At 49.4% G+C, this 16,496-nt stretch overlaps 1 protein-coding gene across 1 annotated transcript in view; it reads right to left on the bottom strand.

Moving 5' to 3' along the window:
• Positions 1-1,889: 1,889 nt before the first annotated feature.
• ITPR2 (inositol 1,4,5-trisphosphate receptor type 2) overlaps positions 1,890-16,496 on the bottom strand; it is a 237,065-nt gene continuing 222,458 nt past the window's right edge. The window contains exons 56-57 of the mRNA XM_088528402.1: positions 2,986-3,147; positions 1,890-2,059 (exon numbers count right to left, since the gene is read on the bottom strand). Coding sequence (XP_088384528.1) covers positions 1,973-2,059; positions 2,986-3,147 — 249 coding nt within the window. The 3' untranslated portion in view covers positions 1,890-1,972. The remainder of the gene's footprint in view (positions 2,060-2,985; positions 3,148-16,496) is intronic.

Raw genomic sequence — 16,496 nt, 5'->3', positions numbered from 1 at the left:
TGGGGCTCAGAGCAGGGCACCAGCAGAAGAGGGGCAGGAGGTGATTTAGTCTCCCACGGCCCCCATTTACGGCCTTTTTGCCATCGCTGGTGCCAGTCAGTTGCTTTTCACCTTCACATGTGAACCCAGAGCGCTGGCTGGATCAAAGTTTCTTGGAGAACTTCTTATAGGGAAAGCTGAAGCCGGGAATAGCTGTCACCTCTCACAACCATGATGCACAACCATGATGCAGGGGTTAAAGGAAAGTCAACAGCATGCTCAGCTTAGATAGAGGCTTTCTTTTCATAAAATACACAAAACCCTGCTTCCCACACTGTATTTCTGAGGGACCCAACTGTCTCCAAAGGGAAGTGTTCTAATGGTAGAACAATCTGACTCCAAAGTTTATTATTTTCATATCTTCTAGATGGCTGACATCCAAAAGCAATGGCTTTAAGAACAGGTTTGAATTTGGGATGAAGGGAGGGATATGTCCCTCCTTTCCCTTTAGTCTAGGTCTGTTGGTCTGAATCGTGCCAAAATAGTAAGACAGGGTTTCTTTAGGGATATATTAGAAATACTGGGATAAGTAACATTTTTACCTTACATCAAAATGGCCTTTCTAACAAAATGAGAATGTCATAGGGGGAAATCATTGCAAAAATATTTTGCTTTAGAAAGTGACTGCACTGTTACTTAAACCCTCCCCTTAGTGCAGACGTTTTCACCGCTACCAAGGATAAACAGGTGCCCAAATTCCACTGAAAAGGAAAGTGAACTGGGACCACAATCCCCATTTGTGCCCCCAAAACCCTGGAAGTCTCTTGAGCTCCATCAAAACCAGAAACCCATCCCAGAAAACACAGCACAGAGCAGAAACCCACCCAGGCGCCTCGGATGCTGCCTTTGCAGGAGGCCAGCAAGGGCAGGGGGCTGCCCCTCTCCCTGTCCCTGCGCAGCCGCACGGGCCGTGCCGGAGGGGTCAGTGCCGCGAGGCCCTGGATGTGGGAAGGAAGTGCCCGGCTGATCCCGGGCCCTTTTGCTCAGAAGAAAGCTGGCAGAACAGGGTGCTTATTTACTGAGGCAGCTCTTGCTGAAGGGGTGTTTATGGAAGGTAATGACACCATTACAGCTCCATCTAGAAAGGCATTTCTAAGCTTTTTACAAGAAACAAAAAAGATTTCCTGTGCACGCCTCAAACTACAGGTGTAATTTTTTTTCCCCCCGCCAAATCCTCCACTGGAACCTGAATTTAAAACACGGTTTAACTCTTCAGCATGTGAAATCTCATGGCCACGTTAATGGAGAACATCTGAACCCAGGAGAAAGAAATCACTTCCAGTTATGTTGTCAGTGTTTCACGCCTCACACTCCCACAGCTGCAGATCCATTGTGCTCCGTGTTACAAACAAGGAATTGCACGGTGACAGCTAAAATTCAAAAACGTTAATGTTCCCCTTTACAACTCTTTCTTTTTTTTTTTCTTCTTTTTGTGGTTTTCTCCCCTTTCCCTCCTACTAGAAGTTAAAGCAACATTTTCGCTTTCCCCCCCGACACATTTATGGTAATTAAAGATCGCTGAACGCTGAGCAGATATGACTAACGTCGCTATTTGGCAAATAAGACAAGAAATACCCTCTACTGATCGCGAACCGGGTGCGTTTGCGCTACCAAGCTCCTCTCCCGCTCCTGCTCGCCAGGGCTGGGCCGCTGCTTCGCAGAGAAATGATGGCGCGGCGCCTCGCAGCGCCCGGCCGCGCCGGGGACGGCGAACCCGCTCCCTTGCATCTCTCGCCTTCGAGGTTGGGGTCCCTTCCAAGCCCGGGAAAACAGCGACGAATTGTTCCCGGAGCTGAACCCCTCGGCGTCTTGGCGCTGGGTTGTTTGTAACTTTGCAACAATAGGCACTGTTCGCTCCTCTCAATCTCAGCTCTTTATTCTACAGTAAGGCAGGAATACTGATGAAAGGCTAGTCACGCTTCTCCCCATGGTATCAGGGTGGTGGCATGTGATGATTCACATGGGGTGTGTTTGATCCGAGGAAGCCCAGTCTCTGCTTATTCTTCCTTTGTTCTGTCATCTAAGGTGGAAAGGCAGAGAGATAAGTTGAGATTCTTTTATTTCTTCCCCACTTTTTTACTATTATTTAGCAGTTGCAGAGCAAGACACATATAAACAAAACAACAGGGACTAGAATTCTTTTTTTTTCTTTTTTTTTCCCCCAGCATTTAAAATTAGGAGTAAGAGATTCCTTTGAAGAGAAAGATCTGCCTCCTGCAAAGCGTGGACATTTTATTCCCATTTGTTCTTTTCCAGTGGCGGGTTTTATAGGGTATTCTTTGGGTTGCCATTGCACTGCAGAGTCCAGCAGAGGGTCTGGATTTGCCCTTGGTGCTGTACAATCACAGAATTAAAAAGCGGTCCCAGGGAGCTTAAATTTAAGCCCAGAGAGAACAAGCAGATTCAGCCAGAGGAGGGTGAAAGAAATAGCAGGACAGGATGAATACACACAATAGCAACAGCCTCAGCGCACCCAGCCCAAGCCTTTGCCAAGCTTTCCAAGGGGAAGAGGAGTTTTAAGAAGAGATTGGAAGGGGGATAATCAGGTAGCTCTGCTAATGTCATGGGAAGTGCTTCCCACGGAAAAAAACACACAGATGAGTTTGTGAGGCTGCACCACACGTGCTGAGGGGGACAGATGTCTTTGGCAGAAAAGAAAGGGGAGTTTTGCCCTGGAAATGAGAGAAAGAGTGGCTGAGGCAAAAGCAGGGCTTCCAGGGAAGCCAGGAGCTCACGCACCATAGGCAAGAGAAGCAGGACAAGCGGGAGCCGAAGGAGGGACATGAAGACATGAGTGGCACAAGCAAAGCAACAGGCTGGAGAAATTGTATTATTTGCAACAGTGCTGCAACAGTGTTAGTGAGGAAAACATCCAAATATTACAAAAAAAGCTGGAGCATCCACCCCACGTGTGCCCAGGCTGCTGCCCAGCGCAAGGGCGCTCACCTGCTCCTTGAGCTCGGCGAGCTGACCGGAGAGCTGCTTCACCAGGCTCATGGTGGACTCCAGTCTCTCCTGCAGGTTCCTAATTTCATTTTGCTCACTGTCACCTTCATTGCTAACCAGGGACATGGCTCGCATCCGAGGGAACCAGTCCAAATTCTTCTCCTGCAAGGGTAGCAGAAAAATAGTCTCATTAGCAGGGGGGACCTATCCGATGCTGCTGGCCTGAGCCTAGAGAATGGAAGCCCGGAAGGGTTTCCACGTGGCAGACGATGCACGGTGCGTGGATTTCAGAGACAACACATTCGGAAGGTGTTTGCCTGCCGCCCTTTGTATGCAGGGCTTTCTCTCCCGGCAGGGCCAGCAGCGAGCGCAGTGCGCCGGTTCCACCGCCCCGCGCACCAGGGCCGCAGTGCCAGCGCCCGGGAGGCTGCTCCAGGACACCAGGAAACCCCGGTGCTGCCCGCGCTTCGCTTCTGAACGACGGCAGGGACACGCATCCCCCCCGCACACGTCTCTTCGGCCTGGCTGCCCTCCAGCTGTTTGGGCTCTCCTTGGGGCAATGTCGGCAAGGCAGCGCCGGGAGGACCGGGCGAGCGGGAGTCGGACAATCCCGGGTCCTGGGAGCAGCTGAGGGTTCATGCGGCTACGCGGGTGGCCGAGCTCAGGCCCAGCCCCGCGGCCATGGTCTGAGCACGAAGCGAGCGGCTCGCTCTTTGGGAACTCGGGCTATGAACGCGATCGTATCAAACCCACTATAAATAGATGGTGCGAGTCAGGAGGGTGCTGCATGAGGCCAAGCTGTCTCCATTGCTCAGGGGCACGGGTTCCTGCGTGCAGAGTGTAAGAGAGCAAGACAGGAGGCTGCCTGACAGGAGGAGCGGCACCGCTGCGGCCGGCAGCCCGACCTGCCTCGAGGCCCCAGACGCGGGGCACAGGTCCTGGACCTGGCGGTGCTCTGCACCAGCGCTCCTCTGCCTTCCACCTTGGCGCAGGGGAGGATGCGGTTAGGTCACATGCCTGAGGTTTTGCAACAGGCACCCGTAGACACGTGCGCTCGGCTGCTTTGAGACAGACACAGGAGGAACTGCCGTGCATTTCCTTCAGGCTCCTGGGCTGTCAATGGCTCCGCACCTTTCGTGCCAATTCCCAGTGAAAGAAAACTCTGGCTTTTCCCAGAATTCCACCAGCAACACGTTCAGCAGCCAAGACCTGCGCCACACACATGGCCTGGGCTTTGTATTTGCTAAAGGCTCAAGCATGTGAAAGTTGCTGTAGCCTCAGACTGTCTGGTTAGTTGGCTGCACCAGGAAAATGCAAAAGCCCGAGCTGACCCTGCATTTCCCAGCACTGGGCAGCCCGGCATGCACAAGTCACGCGCAGGCTAGTGCAGCAGAATTTGCAAGCCCATGGAAGCATCAAGCACACACAGTTATCCTCCTCCAGGGAAAGCTGGGGCCTTTCATCTGTGTATGGCTCTGCCCTCACCACCAGGCTGCCTACAGCAACACGGTTTAGAAACGACCAAGGCGGCTCTTGGAAGGCTACTGGAAGGATGGAAGCAGCTACAGGATCCGTTTTAACATGATCTGGGTTAGCCCAGTCCCCTCTGCTGCCCGAGATAAGACAGCAAATGAAATGCCACGAGGTTCTCGTTTTGTTTTCCCTTCACCTCAAAACTTGTGATGACTCCTTCACCACGGCGCTCCATGCAGCGCCTGGGCGGCCGCGCGCGCTGGCGCCACAGGGCTCCCCTCGCCCCCACTCACGTGAGCCTCGTGATGCCGCTGGGACCTTGGGCTGTGGTCACGCATGACGCCGCCTCCAATGGGTCGTAGATCACTCAGACCAAAACCTGTTTTTGCCAGCTCTGCTGCTGAGCACAAGACGTGCACGGCGATCCCGTGGCGCTTCCCTGCAGGACATCTCTGTCGGACACACGGAGTGCTAGACTCCTATTTCTGCTGCATGTGTTTACGCTCACAAGACCAGCATTCATTTTCCATGACTATGTTCTGATATTTCTTTTAAATTTACTTTGGCTACGATGTAGCAGAGCATTTGTCACGTGCCGAATATTAAGCACAGGTGTAGTCATTTATACTAAGCTTAGTTTGTGCACCATGCTTTGCTGGATCGTTGCCTTTTTTTTTTTTTTTTTTTTGGAAAATATTTGCCAGCAAATTTGTCTGCCACTATAGTCACAGAAAATGAATTCTGAAGAGTGAACAGAGCTGCAGCTGTACCCGAGCGCTTCCTGGAAAGCTCTGGTATCTGCACGTATTGCAGCCTCTCTTGCTTGAAGCACCTGAAGCGACCAGAGGCCACACTGCCACAGGAGCCAACCGACGGCTGGAGGCCCTTTTTGACCACAGTGCCAGCGTTTCCAAGACTAGCTGCGCAGGGAGACGCAATCCGAGAGGCCACTGCCGCGGCGGCTGCCCCTGCCGAGCTGGCGCTGCTGCCAGGATTGTGAAACGCGCGGTGTTGGCTTTGCTTTCCATCTGCCTCTCCCTCGCTTTGCCAGAGAAGGTTTTCCATGGACTCACTCTCCGCCACGCTGCAATGTTCACAGGGACACAAGGTAAACCCCGTCTGGATGCCAGAGCCCTCCTTCTTCGCACAGGGCTGCATTTCCTGGGACCAGGGATGCCCAGGATCAGGTGAAGACTGCAATATAGCACCCGGCCCACGGTCTTGTAACACCGCGGCGCTTATGGCAGCTCTTTGGTCAGAACCACTTTGAGCCACATCCTGGGCCATCTGGGCCACCACTTGCTCCAGGGCCACAGGAGCTCAAGGTGAGACCTGGCTCGTGCTTGCATGCCCAGCTCTCCCAAGAAAGAAACCTGGCTGTGGTTTCGTTATAGACAGAGATACGAGCATCTGGGGGCAAAACGCTTGAGAAGGATCAAGAAAGGACTCAAGTCAAGCTCTCAGAGAAGGTCACAAGGCTGATGGGTTTGCACAGAGAAGAAACTGTTGACTTTCACAGCATATCCCAATAGCTAGATGCTAGCAGGCCAAACAGAGATGACAGTCCTGTGCTTGGCAGGCCCACGGAGCAGTCTGGGAACTGGCAGCATTTTGCTTCTTGGGTCTCTTCTACACACGCATCTAAGGCAATGCAGTCCAGCCATGCATGTTTAGCATGCAACATATCAGAAAGATTCAAAATCCGCCAGATCAGTAAAGAACATTCTAGCCTGCCCGCCTGGCCTTAAGCTATATATATATGTACATCTACATACATATATATACACTGACAAACAGCTTCCAAAGTGCAAAGCACAGAGGGCTCCTTCGCAGGGAGTTTTATCGTGTGCTGTGAGCGTTCGCCGGGGGACAGGCACTTGATGACTGCTCAGCTGCACTGAAGCTATTTTTACTTCAAGGTAATTGCTTGCCAATTAACATGAGGTGGTTAACATGTTTGCACGATCCTGAGCGTTTGTTCTGGGACTTCAGTGTTTATGGGCTCAGCCCAGGGTTCACCTTGACCAACTAACACATTAAAGCTGCACGGGGCCTCATCTCCCCCGCAGCTGTGAGACGGCCTCCCTCTACCTCACCTGGGGTGTTGTGGGGATGGCGTTTCGCAGCGTGTTATCTGTCCTGCCTGAGCTGTTAGTCATAAATCCAACCTTTTTTTTTTTTTTCCCGATGGTAGAGTCATTTTGGGCCTCCTTGCCTGTTAGGAGCCACCTGCTTGCATGAGAGAGGGGACCTGCTGCCCAGGGAGCAGCGCAGCCTCTGCAAACCTCTGGAACGCAGCTCAGGCTATGAACAGCAATGGCGTTAGCCCAAGGCGGCTTAATGAACTCGAGAAGGGTGAGGCAAACCAAGGGGGCATCTGCAAATAAACGGAGTTGTTCAGACACCAGTGATGCCGCCTGCGTTGGGAGCACAGCCCCCACACAGCATCCAGACCACAGGGACCACGAGGAGCCGCGGCCTCCACTCTGTCAGCTCAGTTGCAAAGAGAGAGTGAAAGAGAGGAGAAAAAATAAAATAAAAAAACGGCAGGTGGGGCCGGCCAAGAGGCTGCAGGCTGGGGAGCCGCATGGAGCAGAGCAGACGTCTCGCGCGCGCTCGCGGCCTCCCTCCCGTCGGCCGGCAGGCTCATGTGGCGGGCGGCCAGCGCCGCGGCGCAGCCTGCTTGCCCACGGAGACCGGGAGCGGGAGCTCCGCCTGCCCCGCGTCCCAGTGTCCCCGCGGAGGATGAGGCCCGCCCTGGAGCGTGGCCGGAGCACGGAGCGGGCGAGCGCTGAGGACACCCGCTCAGCGTTTCCCTGCGCTGCGGGAGGCCTCCACGGAGCCACGCGGGCCCCACTGGATGTGGGGAGCTCGCGTGGCCTCCCAGGAGGGCTGCAAGCAAGCCGGGCCGCGGATGGAGCTGCAACCAGCAGGAAGGCTGGGCTGAGCCTTTTAGAAAACCCCTTGCTTGAGAGCGGCAAGGAAAAATAGGCCAGAGAGGAGGACGAGGGGGACAAGGCAGCTCTCGGCCTGCCCCGACACTCAAGCGCCCCGACACGCCGGAGCTGGGAGCGACAGTGACTCCTCACTCCTGCCTGGCGACAAAGTCTAGAAGTCCGCAGTTAGGTAGCTCCTGTAGCCACCTTAAGAGTGGATTTTAAAGATCTGAGCTATCCTGCGCTTTACACGACACAGGGCAATAACCACTTTGTGATTTAATCACCGACAATAATAATTTGGTTCAGCACATGATTCAGCTAATCCACAGCCTGATAAATGTTCCTCCTAAACTACCATCCCAAATAGCCTCTGCAAATCCTGGCTGACACTTCAATGCTAAGACTGCATTTGATAAGCAATTGGTGCTGGTAAGAGTATGGGGAGCGGAATCAGGAATTGTTATGCATCTATAAGCATCTGCAAACTTAATTCAATAAAAATAAACCTTAGCAATTACACATAATCTTCACACAATAAGACAACTAATAGGTCCGGCAGGGCTGATACTAGCTTGATACATTCTACAACTTCCACAGCTCATAGAAAAATATTGAAATCTGCTTCCCACACGAAGAAGGCTGGAACTGTAACATCGCCCCACAGTCTCCTGCAGCAGCAGCAGCACCGATGCACTCGCTTTAACTTGGCTGGGAGCTGTTCGAGGGCCGCAGCAGAATCTATCACCTTAATCCTGGATAACCGTGAGTTGTTGGAGACTGACAGCCAGGCAAGCCAGTTTTAAATGTCTTAGGGTGTTTCACGTTCAGCACTCTGGCTTTTGGCACTTCCCCACAGAACTGAGGTGCGGAAGGACAATAAACCTCAAATCACAAGGATTTTCCTCTGGCCATGCATGTGGCACTTGTGCTACTCAGCTTGAAACTCTGTAAGGGACTAAAGGACCCTGCTCTTCCAAGAAGGAGCATTTCAGCTAATCGAACACGCTCGAGGGACTTGGCATTTGCCAGCAAGAAATGGAAACACTCATGACAATAATTTTCTTTTCCTATCAAGCCCGTAAATTTGAACATGCTGTAACACAACCTCTGCGGGCAGGACCGTTTGTGAGTGACGAGCACGCGAGCGGGCAGCGGGCACGTGTGAGGCCGGCCGCCCTCGGGCTCGCAGCCGCCCGCAAGGTGGGGAGCAGGAACCCATCGGAGCGGCGGCACTACCGGCGTGTCCGGGGAAACCAGGAGGCCACCCCCAAGAATCCCCCCAAGAACCCACGCCCGGGCCTTGGTTGGTCGCGTTTGAGCCTTTAAAATGTATTTAATTATAGGTTGGTGCAAAATGTGGGTTTCTTTTTGCACATGCCATTGTTTTTATGTGGTTACTGGATACGGAACATGCTTTGGGAAGAATGCTTCAGATTATTCATTTAGAAAAATTAAGCTATTTCTGATATAACCCCTGGATCTTGTGTACAAAGAAACAACATCTGGTACAGAGATTAGAAAATAAATGTTCTTGGCTTTTTTTTTTTTTGTTAACCAGATGTTGTTGATACAAAACACAGAACTGTAAATCACAGCCTGCATGCGGACACAGACTGTCACTACCGAGCAGAAATTTACTGTGGCCAGACAGAGATTTGAAACAGCGATGAATCACTGGCTTACTAACTTTATTCACGTGGGTATGGTTTCAATATTCTGACATTAAGCGCACATGGCCTTCAGAAAAGCGGATCCTTCTGATGGCAGCGCAGGGAGGCTCTGCTTTAATCCGGGCCGTCTCTGGCACAAGGAAGGGCAGCCTGTGCGAGGGCACCTCGCGCGGCTCCTGCCTCTCCTCCGCAGCTCCCTCTGCCCCCCGTGTCTCCTCAGGAAGTTCCCCGTCCGCTGCCAGGCCGGCTCCTGCCTCAGCTCAGCGTCTCCTGTGTTTTCTTGTGATATTTCTGCTGACTGCAGGTAACGTTAACAGAACCAGGCTACCCATCCAAACCCTGGGCCGCTCTTACCAGCACATTACCCAGCTACTTGAACTACCCCTCTGGAGCCCCTCTTCTCCCGTTTTGCTTTTTCCTGTGGGCTTTCTGGAGCAAAACATGCTAGCTGGGCAACCCTCGGCACTGAACTGCAAGCCAACAACGCTGCTAGCACCACAGGGAAACACATCCTGGTATCCTGCTGGCAGAGGCTCCTTGGACACACTCAACCAGCCGGCGAGGACACCACAGATTTCAGCTCACTTTGGTCAACGCAACAGCTCATTTGAAACGGTGGATCAGGGTCTAACCCCACCGTTAACCTCCACACCATGACTTCTACTTTGTATCTTTTACAGTGCAGGATTCAGCTTCAGATTTGTTGAAATCTGCAATTCTTTTTCTTACATTTAGCTTTAATTCCCTTGCCCTGCCACCTTGCATTTTGCACATAATGTCCGTTTTCCAGCTTTATCTTTAATTTGATGTAGCAGAAACTTGGGGAAATAACAAGGACTTGGCTGGCGACGCATTTCTCGGAGGTTTAGGACCTTGTTCTTGGCTTTACCCAGCTGCCCTGACTGCTGAGGATTCGGGTACTCCCTGAGCAGATGCATTTTGGACCCTAATCCGAACCCTCCGCTTCAGGCCCGTTTCGACTCTTGACGTATTTTGCGTACTGTGTGACATCAAGGGACTATTTCAATGACAATGCTCGCTTTTAAAATCGATCAGTAATATTTCCTACACTTAATGGGCCACAAAACCACCGTCCTCCTAACCAGCGGAGGCCCCTGGGCAGCTCAGGCTCCATGGGGGTGCAAGGCAGGTCCCACATGCCTTCCCATGGGGCTCTTCTTCCCCATAGCTTTGGGAAGACCGGCAAAGCGAGGCCCTCCAGGTGCAACATCTACTCACTCCAGCTCATTTCTGCCCTGCACTGTTTCCAGAGGCTGCACGCATAGACCCTTAAGACGAAAAAATCCTGTTGGTGCTTCCTGAACCTGCCTGCCCTCTGTTCTGCCTTCTCCCTCTTACTCGCAGAGCGAGGAAAATATTGCAGTGAGTCCTCCGCACAGATCTGCTTTTTCTGCTTTTTGTTTTTTCAGCCCAACGTTTAAATAAGGTTTTTACTCCCATCAATTAAAATGCATTTTGTCTTGAGAACAAGCAGATGATGCGAGTCACAAAGCCAGGGTTATGGTTCTCCTTCAGCAGCACCCAGCAAAATGAAAACAGAGGCGAAACATTTTAATGACATGTGTGTAAAATGCAGAAGGTTCATTAAGTACGATTTAAAAAGTGGTCTGTTTGTTTTGGAGACTCTTTAGATCTGCTCCTAGCCTAAACTTGCAGAACTGTAATGTGATTCCTATGTATCGGATTTTGCAGGATGGCTGGAGTGGGTTCCATTCTACATAAATTGGATGCAGCGAATTTGCAATCTCCAATATATACTTTTATATCAAAATGCCCTGTGAGGCAATTGTGTAAAGTATTTTATCAGGGGTTGTTGGTGGTAATATTGCAAGATTTCATGATGTAAAAAATACATCAATGTCATTTAAATTGAACAAAATGGTTCCTGTTTTTTTCTTCTGTACAGCGTTTTTTAACCATTTTCTCAACAGATTTGTTCAATAAGTACTGTATGAAACAAACATTTTGCACTTTGTCCCACAGATACAATTTGCCAGCCTGATTGATTTCTTTCTCTACAACTAATCTGATTTTCTTTGGGCTATACATCTTCCCTTTTATTAAAGATGATGCCATCTTCGCTTTTTATCATACCACCAAAGTAAAAGAGCAAAAGACTCCGGGAACCAAAGCGAAAAGCCCGACGCAGGATTCACAAAGCAGATGCCAGCAGATACGTGGCGCGTCCGCGCGCAGGAACGTGCGCCTGGGGCTCACGCTGCCCGCCGCAGGCGCAGGGAGGAACCGACCTCGCCGTGTCGGCATCCCCTCGTAAAACCATGTAGAGGCATCTCTGGCAAAGCTCCTGAGCTCTGGGCTGGGGGAGCTCAGGACCACAGAGAAACCTGGGAGCCTTCTCCGCATCTGAATTCCCGGAGAATCTCCTGGCGACGTCTCGAGTCCGACCAAAGCTGTATTTATGTACCTCTAAACAGTGTTCCTGGTTGGGCACTGACCTCAGGCTCATTTCCCTGTTCCTTTGCTAATTCTTCTTATGTCTTTGGGCAACCCCCTAACCTGCCTTTTCCTCAGTATCTAGTTATCCGCCTCAGCTGCAGGCGCTACTGGAGCATCTTTCTCATTCGAAAAGCCAGAGACCTAATATTGCTCTCACACTAAGAACAAGGATTGCTTTCACGTGTTGTGGCAATACTCTCAAGCAGCACCGAAGTGCTCTGTGTTTGTCACTCCTCCCGTAGTGCAACATGCGATGAATTGGGTTTATACCCTCTGGGATTTGATCCTCCAGCAGCTGAAGCGGCAACGAAATAGTCTCACCTGGCTGGAAAACGTGCAGACCAACTTGAAGTCACTAAAACACCAGGCTTTCCAAATGGGGCCCCAAATAAAGCCCACCTTTCCCTTCATTCTCCCACAGCTGACGCATCACGTAGACACGGCGGCCGAACACATGATTTGTGGCTGCCTGCAGAGTGCACTCCTGCCCGACGCTGAAGCCTTGAAGCAGGAAAGAAGGTGCTCAGCTCTCTGGCTTTGTAGAGGGACAAAATCCTCACGTGATGCCAATCCTGGGTGTTTTGAGCAGCACATGAATGAGCCGGAAAGCAGTTTGTTTGGCACATTCCTGGAAGTGCTAATTTTATGACGTGGCCAGGGAGGTGCTCAGCACTTGTGTAAGTAAGTCATAACTTAGAGGTAAAATTGTTTGGAGAAGCTAAAAATGATAACGGACTACTTACAGAAATGAGCACTAACAAGGGGCAAAGCAGCAACAGAAAAAAACAATTGGATGTCTAGCAGAAGGCAAAACCAACAACCCCCCAGTCCCTTCTGCAAATGTAAACCTGGCTAGCACTCAGGCGCACCTGTGCTTAGCAGGACTGCAGCTCTACTCAGCCACTCTGGTGTCCTCTGCGAATTCTAGACAGGCCTTGATGCAAACCAATTCCTGAGGAAATAAGAAAATACTTTTTTTCTTTTTTCCTCTCTGGGACTTGGCCCACCTAAGGCAAAGCCCCCCACTTCCCGGAGGGCTGCACCTCTTTGCAAAGACGCACAGTGCTGCCTGCTTGGCTCGCGCATCTATTTTGAGCATAACAAAAAAAAAAAAAAAGGGAGCAGTAAATCAGCTATTTAGGCATATTTCTTTAATTGCTTGTTTTATGCAAACCCTACTGCAGACAAAACCGACATTGTATTTCCTAGGAAATTAGCCTGTCAGTGAGACCTCAGATCTTATTTAGCACCCGGCTTTTGTGCTATTGGTATAATTGCCATGGTAAGTAATTACTCATAATGTGACATGCTTTGGATCAGTCTTTTAAAAGTAATTAAGCAAAAAAGTTGCGCGGCTTAATGATATGTACATGCATCTCACTCTTGCAAGTTTGCTTTGATAACATCTGCTAGTTTCTGGAAGAAGGCCAGTTTCTGTAAGTAAAATGAATCAGCCATAACAATGGGAACATTATGAGCTTCCCAAAAGTCATAAACTCCGTGCCCTGTGCCAGCAGAGCATTTGGGGGCACGAGTCCTGCAAACTCCTTTAAAGTCCACGAGTTGCCCAGTTGGAAACTCAGTGATGAACTTGGATTTTTGATAATGAAGAAGCTGTAAGAAAAATATATATATACATGTCTATATTCTTTTTTTTTCATAGTGAGCCCGTTTCAGAAGCCCAGCTCAGAGCCCGTGGCAGATGCAGCTGCCGCAGTTGGAGGGGTCACCCCTTCGAGCCGTGCGCGCTTCCTCCCTGCTGCTTATTCTCCTGCCTATAAAGAGGCAGCAGAAGCAGCGCTGCGTCCTCCCCTCGGCCAGGACTTCAGTGGCCACCAGTTTTCACACTAATACTCTGAGCCGTGAGCTGTAGCGGCTCGGGAGGGGGCAGACCCATGGCCTGCTCTGCCCCCTCTGTTCCCGCGGCCGCTGAACTGCAGAAGGGAACAAGAGGCAGGTGGTGGGGTGGAAACTTCCCTGAGTGTCTGGCATAAACCACAGGAGCGCAACTGAAACACGCTCAGGGTGTCTCCCTGACAGCCAAAGGGTCCCCTCTGCAGCCCTTACGGATTAGTGCTTCTCCATCTCAGGTCACTTTTAGATTCTACTGCGTTTAGCAAATCTCAGATGCAGTGAGAATACCTATACACTGGAGACAAAAATTTAGAGGGAAAAGTTTCACCTCCAAAATCTGAAAAGATGATAGGGAACAGAACAGAAAAATCCTGGATGTCAGAACCCTTTTTCACCTCCTGCAAAGAAGTGATATTTTAAGACCTGGGGTCAACAGCCCTTTTAGTAGATATTATTTCATTATGTTCTTTGAAGAAAAAAATTGACAGCAGTAAAGAACAGCCTGTTCTGCAAGCCGTGCTCCTCCTTGCCTGCCCGCTGTCGGGATGCTCTTCTGCTGTGTGGCGCCTTCCCGCTGCCTTCCCCTCGCCTGCTCGCATCCCCCTCAGCTCTGTTGCTGGGCTTTGCTCGAGGGGGCTTTGGGGTTTAGCACAACCTTGTTGTTCTGCATTGCTGATAAGAAGAGACTGAGATGAGAGGCAGAAAGGAATGATACAGTAGCATCAATGCAGACCATTTTTTACAGATGAGCCACTGTTTGTAAAAAAAAAAAAAAAAAAAACTTTTCAAAATGGGAAACCTTTTTTTTTTGTCTCATGACATGGCAAGGACATTTTTCCAGGTAGCCTTTTCATTTAATAGTCTTTTTTTTAAAGAAAAAAATAGACACTTCCAAAGAGAAACTCCTAAATGTTTGAAATGAGATAGTTACAACAAATGTTTTTTTTCCACTTTAATTTTTTCACCGATGATGGGCCAGTGCTGTGGCACATAAGTGCCTTTAAAAGACCTTAATAAGCAAAGAAAAATGTTGTTCAGCCATAAAGGCTGGTGCTGCTCAACTTGTCTCTTCTACCTAATCCTTAAAAAGTTGATGGAAATTTTGCTTTCCATTTCAGTGGAAGCAGTGGGATCCCCAGTAGCCTGAAGAAAGACACTCGAGATTAGAGGTTTGTCACTCAGCAGGGGAAGGTAAGATTCCCGACAAGATGCACGGGAACACTTTTGGGATACCATCAGAGTATAAAAGGCTCAAGGTCCCACTGACCTTAGTGGCAGCAGGACAGAACCCTGATTTCCCTCCTGAAGACCACCTCGCTTTGGGGCCACAGTCTTGCCGCTCAGCCCACCACCCTTTACTCTTATGAACACAGGCTGGTTTTAGAGTCCTTTTCAGCTGATTGAGGAGTTATGTAATTGCACCAATTACATCCAATTACATAATTAGAGTAAATAAGTAATAATATAATTAGGTGCCGTAATTATGTAGTTATGACAGGTAGCACTAATGCTGGCAAAATCCATTATGAAACTTGCTAAGAACTGCCGACAGCGCACATGAGAACAAAACTTCCAGGGCTTTGTTTGCTGAAGTCTGTCATTCTTCCAATGGGCAAAATAATTAACATAATTACTATCCTTTTATCTTTGCAAATGATTGGAGGCACAAAATAGGGATTGTCTAATTTGTGCCTCCCTGATTTGCTGCAAAAAAATCAGTAACTAATCAGCTACATGTTTTCATTCCATTTATCTATTTGCAGCTACCAAAGCTTAGGTGAAACCTGCATGTATAAATTGCACCTCTGAAAAGAGAAGTCTAAAAATTTGGACAATAACCTCCACTGTTCCAGTTATCACATTAAACTGTCTCTTCTGGCAAACGGATAAAAGGAGTGTTCAGAGATTGCTGTATTGATGTAATACAAGTTATGTGCATCTCTATGGGTTTGCTAGTGACGGTATTGCTGGTCAAATGGGTTGAAGAAGAATTTTTTCCTGCAAGAATGAAAATTCAATAGGGAACTCATTCATGCAATTTCTCAGTGCAAATGCAACCATGTATCCAGCTTTTCAAAGTTTCAGTCTTTTGGGATGTAGTATTATACCTGTCTGGCTTCAACAAAGGGGCCTGGATAACAAACAAACAATAAAACCCCCTACCCTGATTTAATATTCATTAACATTTCACCCAAGAACCAATATACAAGGCAGTGTGCAAGCAGAATGGGCATCACCAAAGAATCTGAAGTGCTTTATTCCTACCAGCATCTCTGTACAGCATCTCTCAAAAAAGCCAGACATATACAGACAGTGTGTTGATTTGCCACATGTTTTATGCATGACACCTTCGTCTTTAAAAAAAAAAAAAAAAGTACTTTGCTTTATGAAAGCTGGATACTTCGGATTACTTCTGTCACTGCTCAGCACTGAAACAAATGTAGAGCCGGTGGGAAAAACCCACGGGAATATCAGAAGTCTACAGTCTGTAGTCCAGAGGAAGAAGGCAAAAAAGGAACCCTGCCCTGAGGTGTTTATAGAGGCTAGACATAGGCAAGCTAGGAGAGATGCCTTGAAACCAGCCACTCCTGGATCAGAAATCGGAATGAACTCGACAACCTGCACGGGCACTGCCTTGGTGCGAGGGTAGTTTAAAGGACCACCTGGGAGTTTCTTGCCCCCTCCCTTCTGAAACTGGGAAACTAGAAAAGAGAAATTGGATGGGAAAACAATCCCTGTCCTTTTCAACACCCAGCCTTTCCAATACTCTTCCAAAGCCAGAAAACCACAGCTTTCCCTTTTCCAGCAGTGCTGTCGCCAAACCTCCACGTGCTTCACCATTTGTTGGACAACTGATAGAAATGGGAGGCTCAGAGTCCTGTCACAGACCATCACATTTCGGAGTCCTGGTGGTCTGGGCTAATGCAGAAAAGAGACGATACCTGAAATTGTAGGCTTAGATAGTACTGCTAATTACTCCGATGTGGTGCTTTGCAATACTTAGTAGCACTAGGCAAGTACAAATAACAACTGGTTCCTAATTGTGGCAGCAGAGGCAGAGAAGGAGGATGATACTTCCATATGGAGCTAAACTCCA

This window comes from Tinamus guttatus, unplaced genomic scaffold, assembly GCF_059628265.1.
Source record: "Tinamus guttatus ecotype Peru unplaced genomic scaffold, ASM5962826v1 Tinamus_guttatus_pri_ptg000308l, whole genome shotgun sequence".
NCBI lineage: Eukaryota > Metazoa > Chordata > Aves > Tinamiformes > Tinamidae > Tinamus > Tinamus guttatus.
The sequence above is the reverse complement of the archived record's forward strand: the minus strand, read 5'-3'. Positions and strand labels throughout refer to the sequence as shown.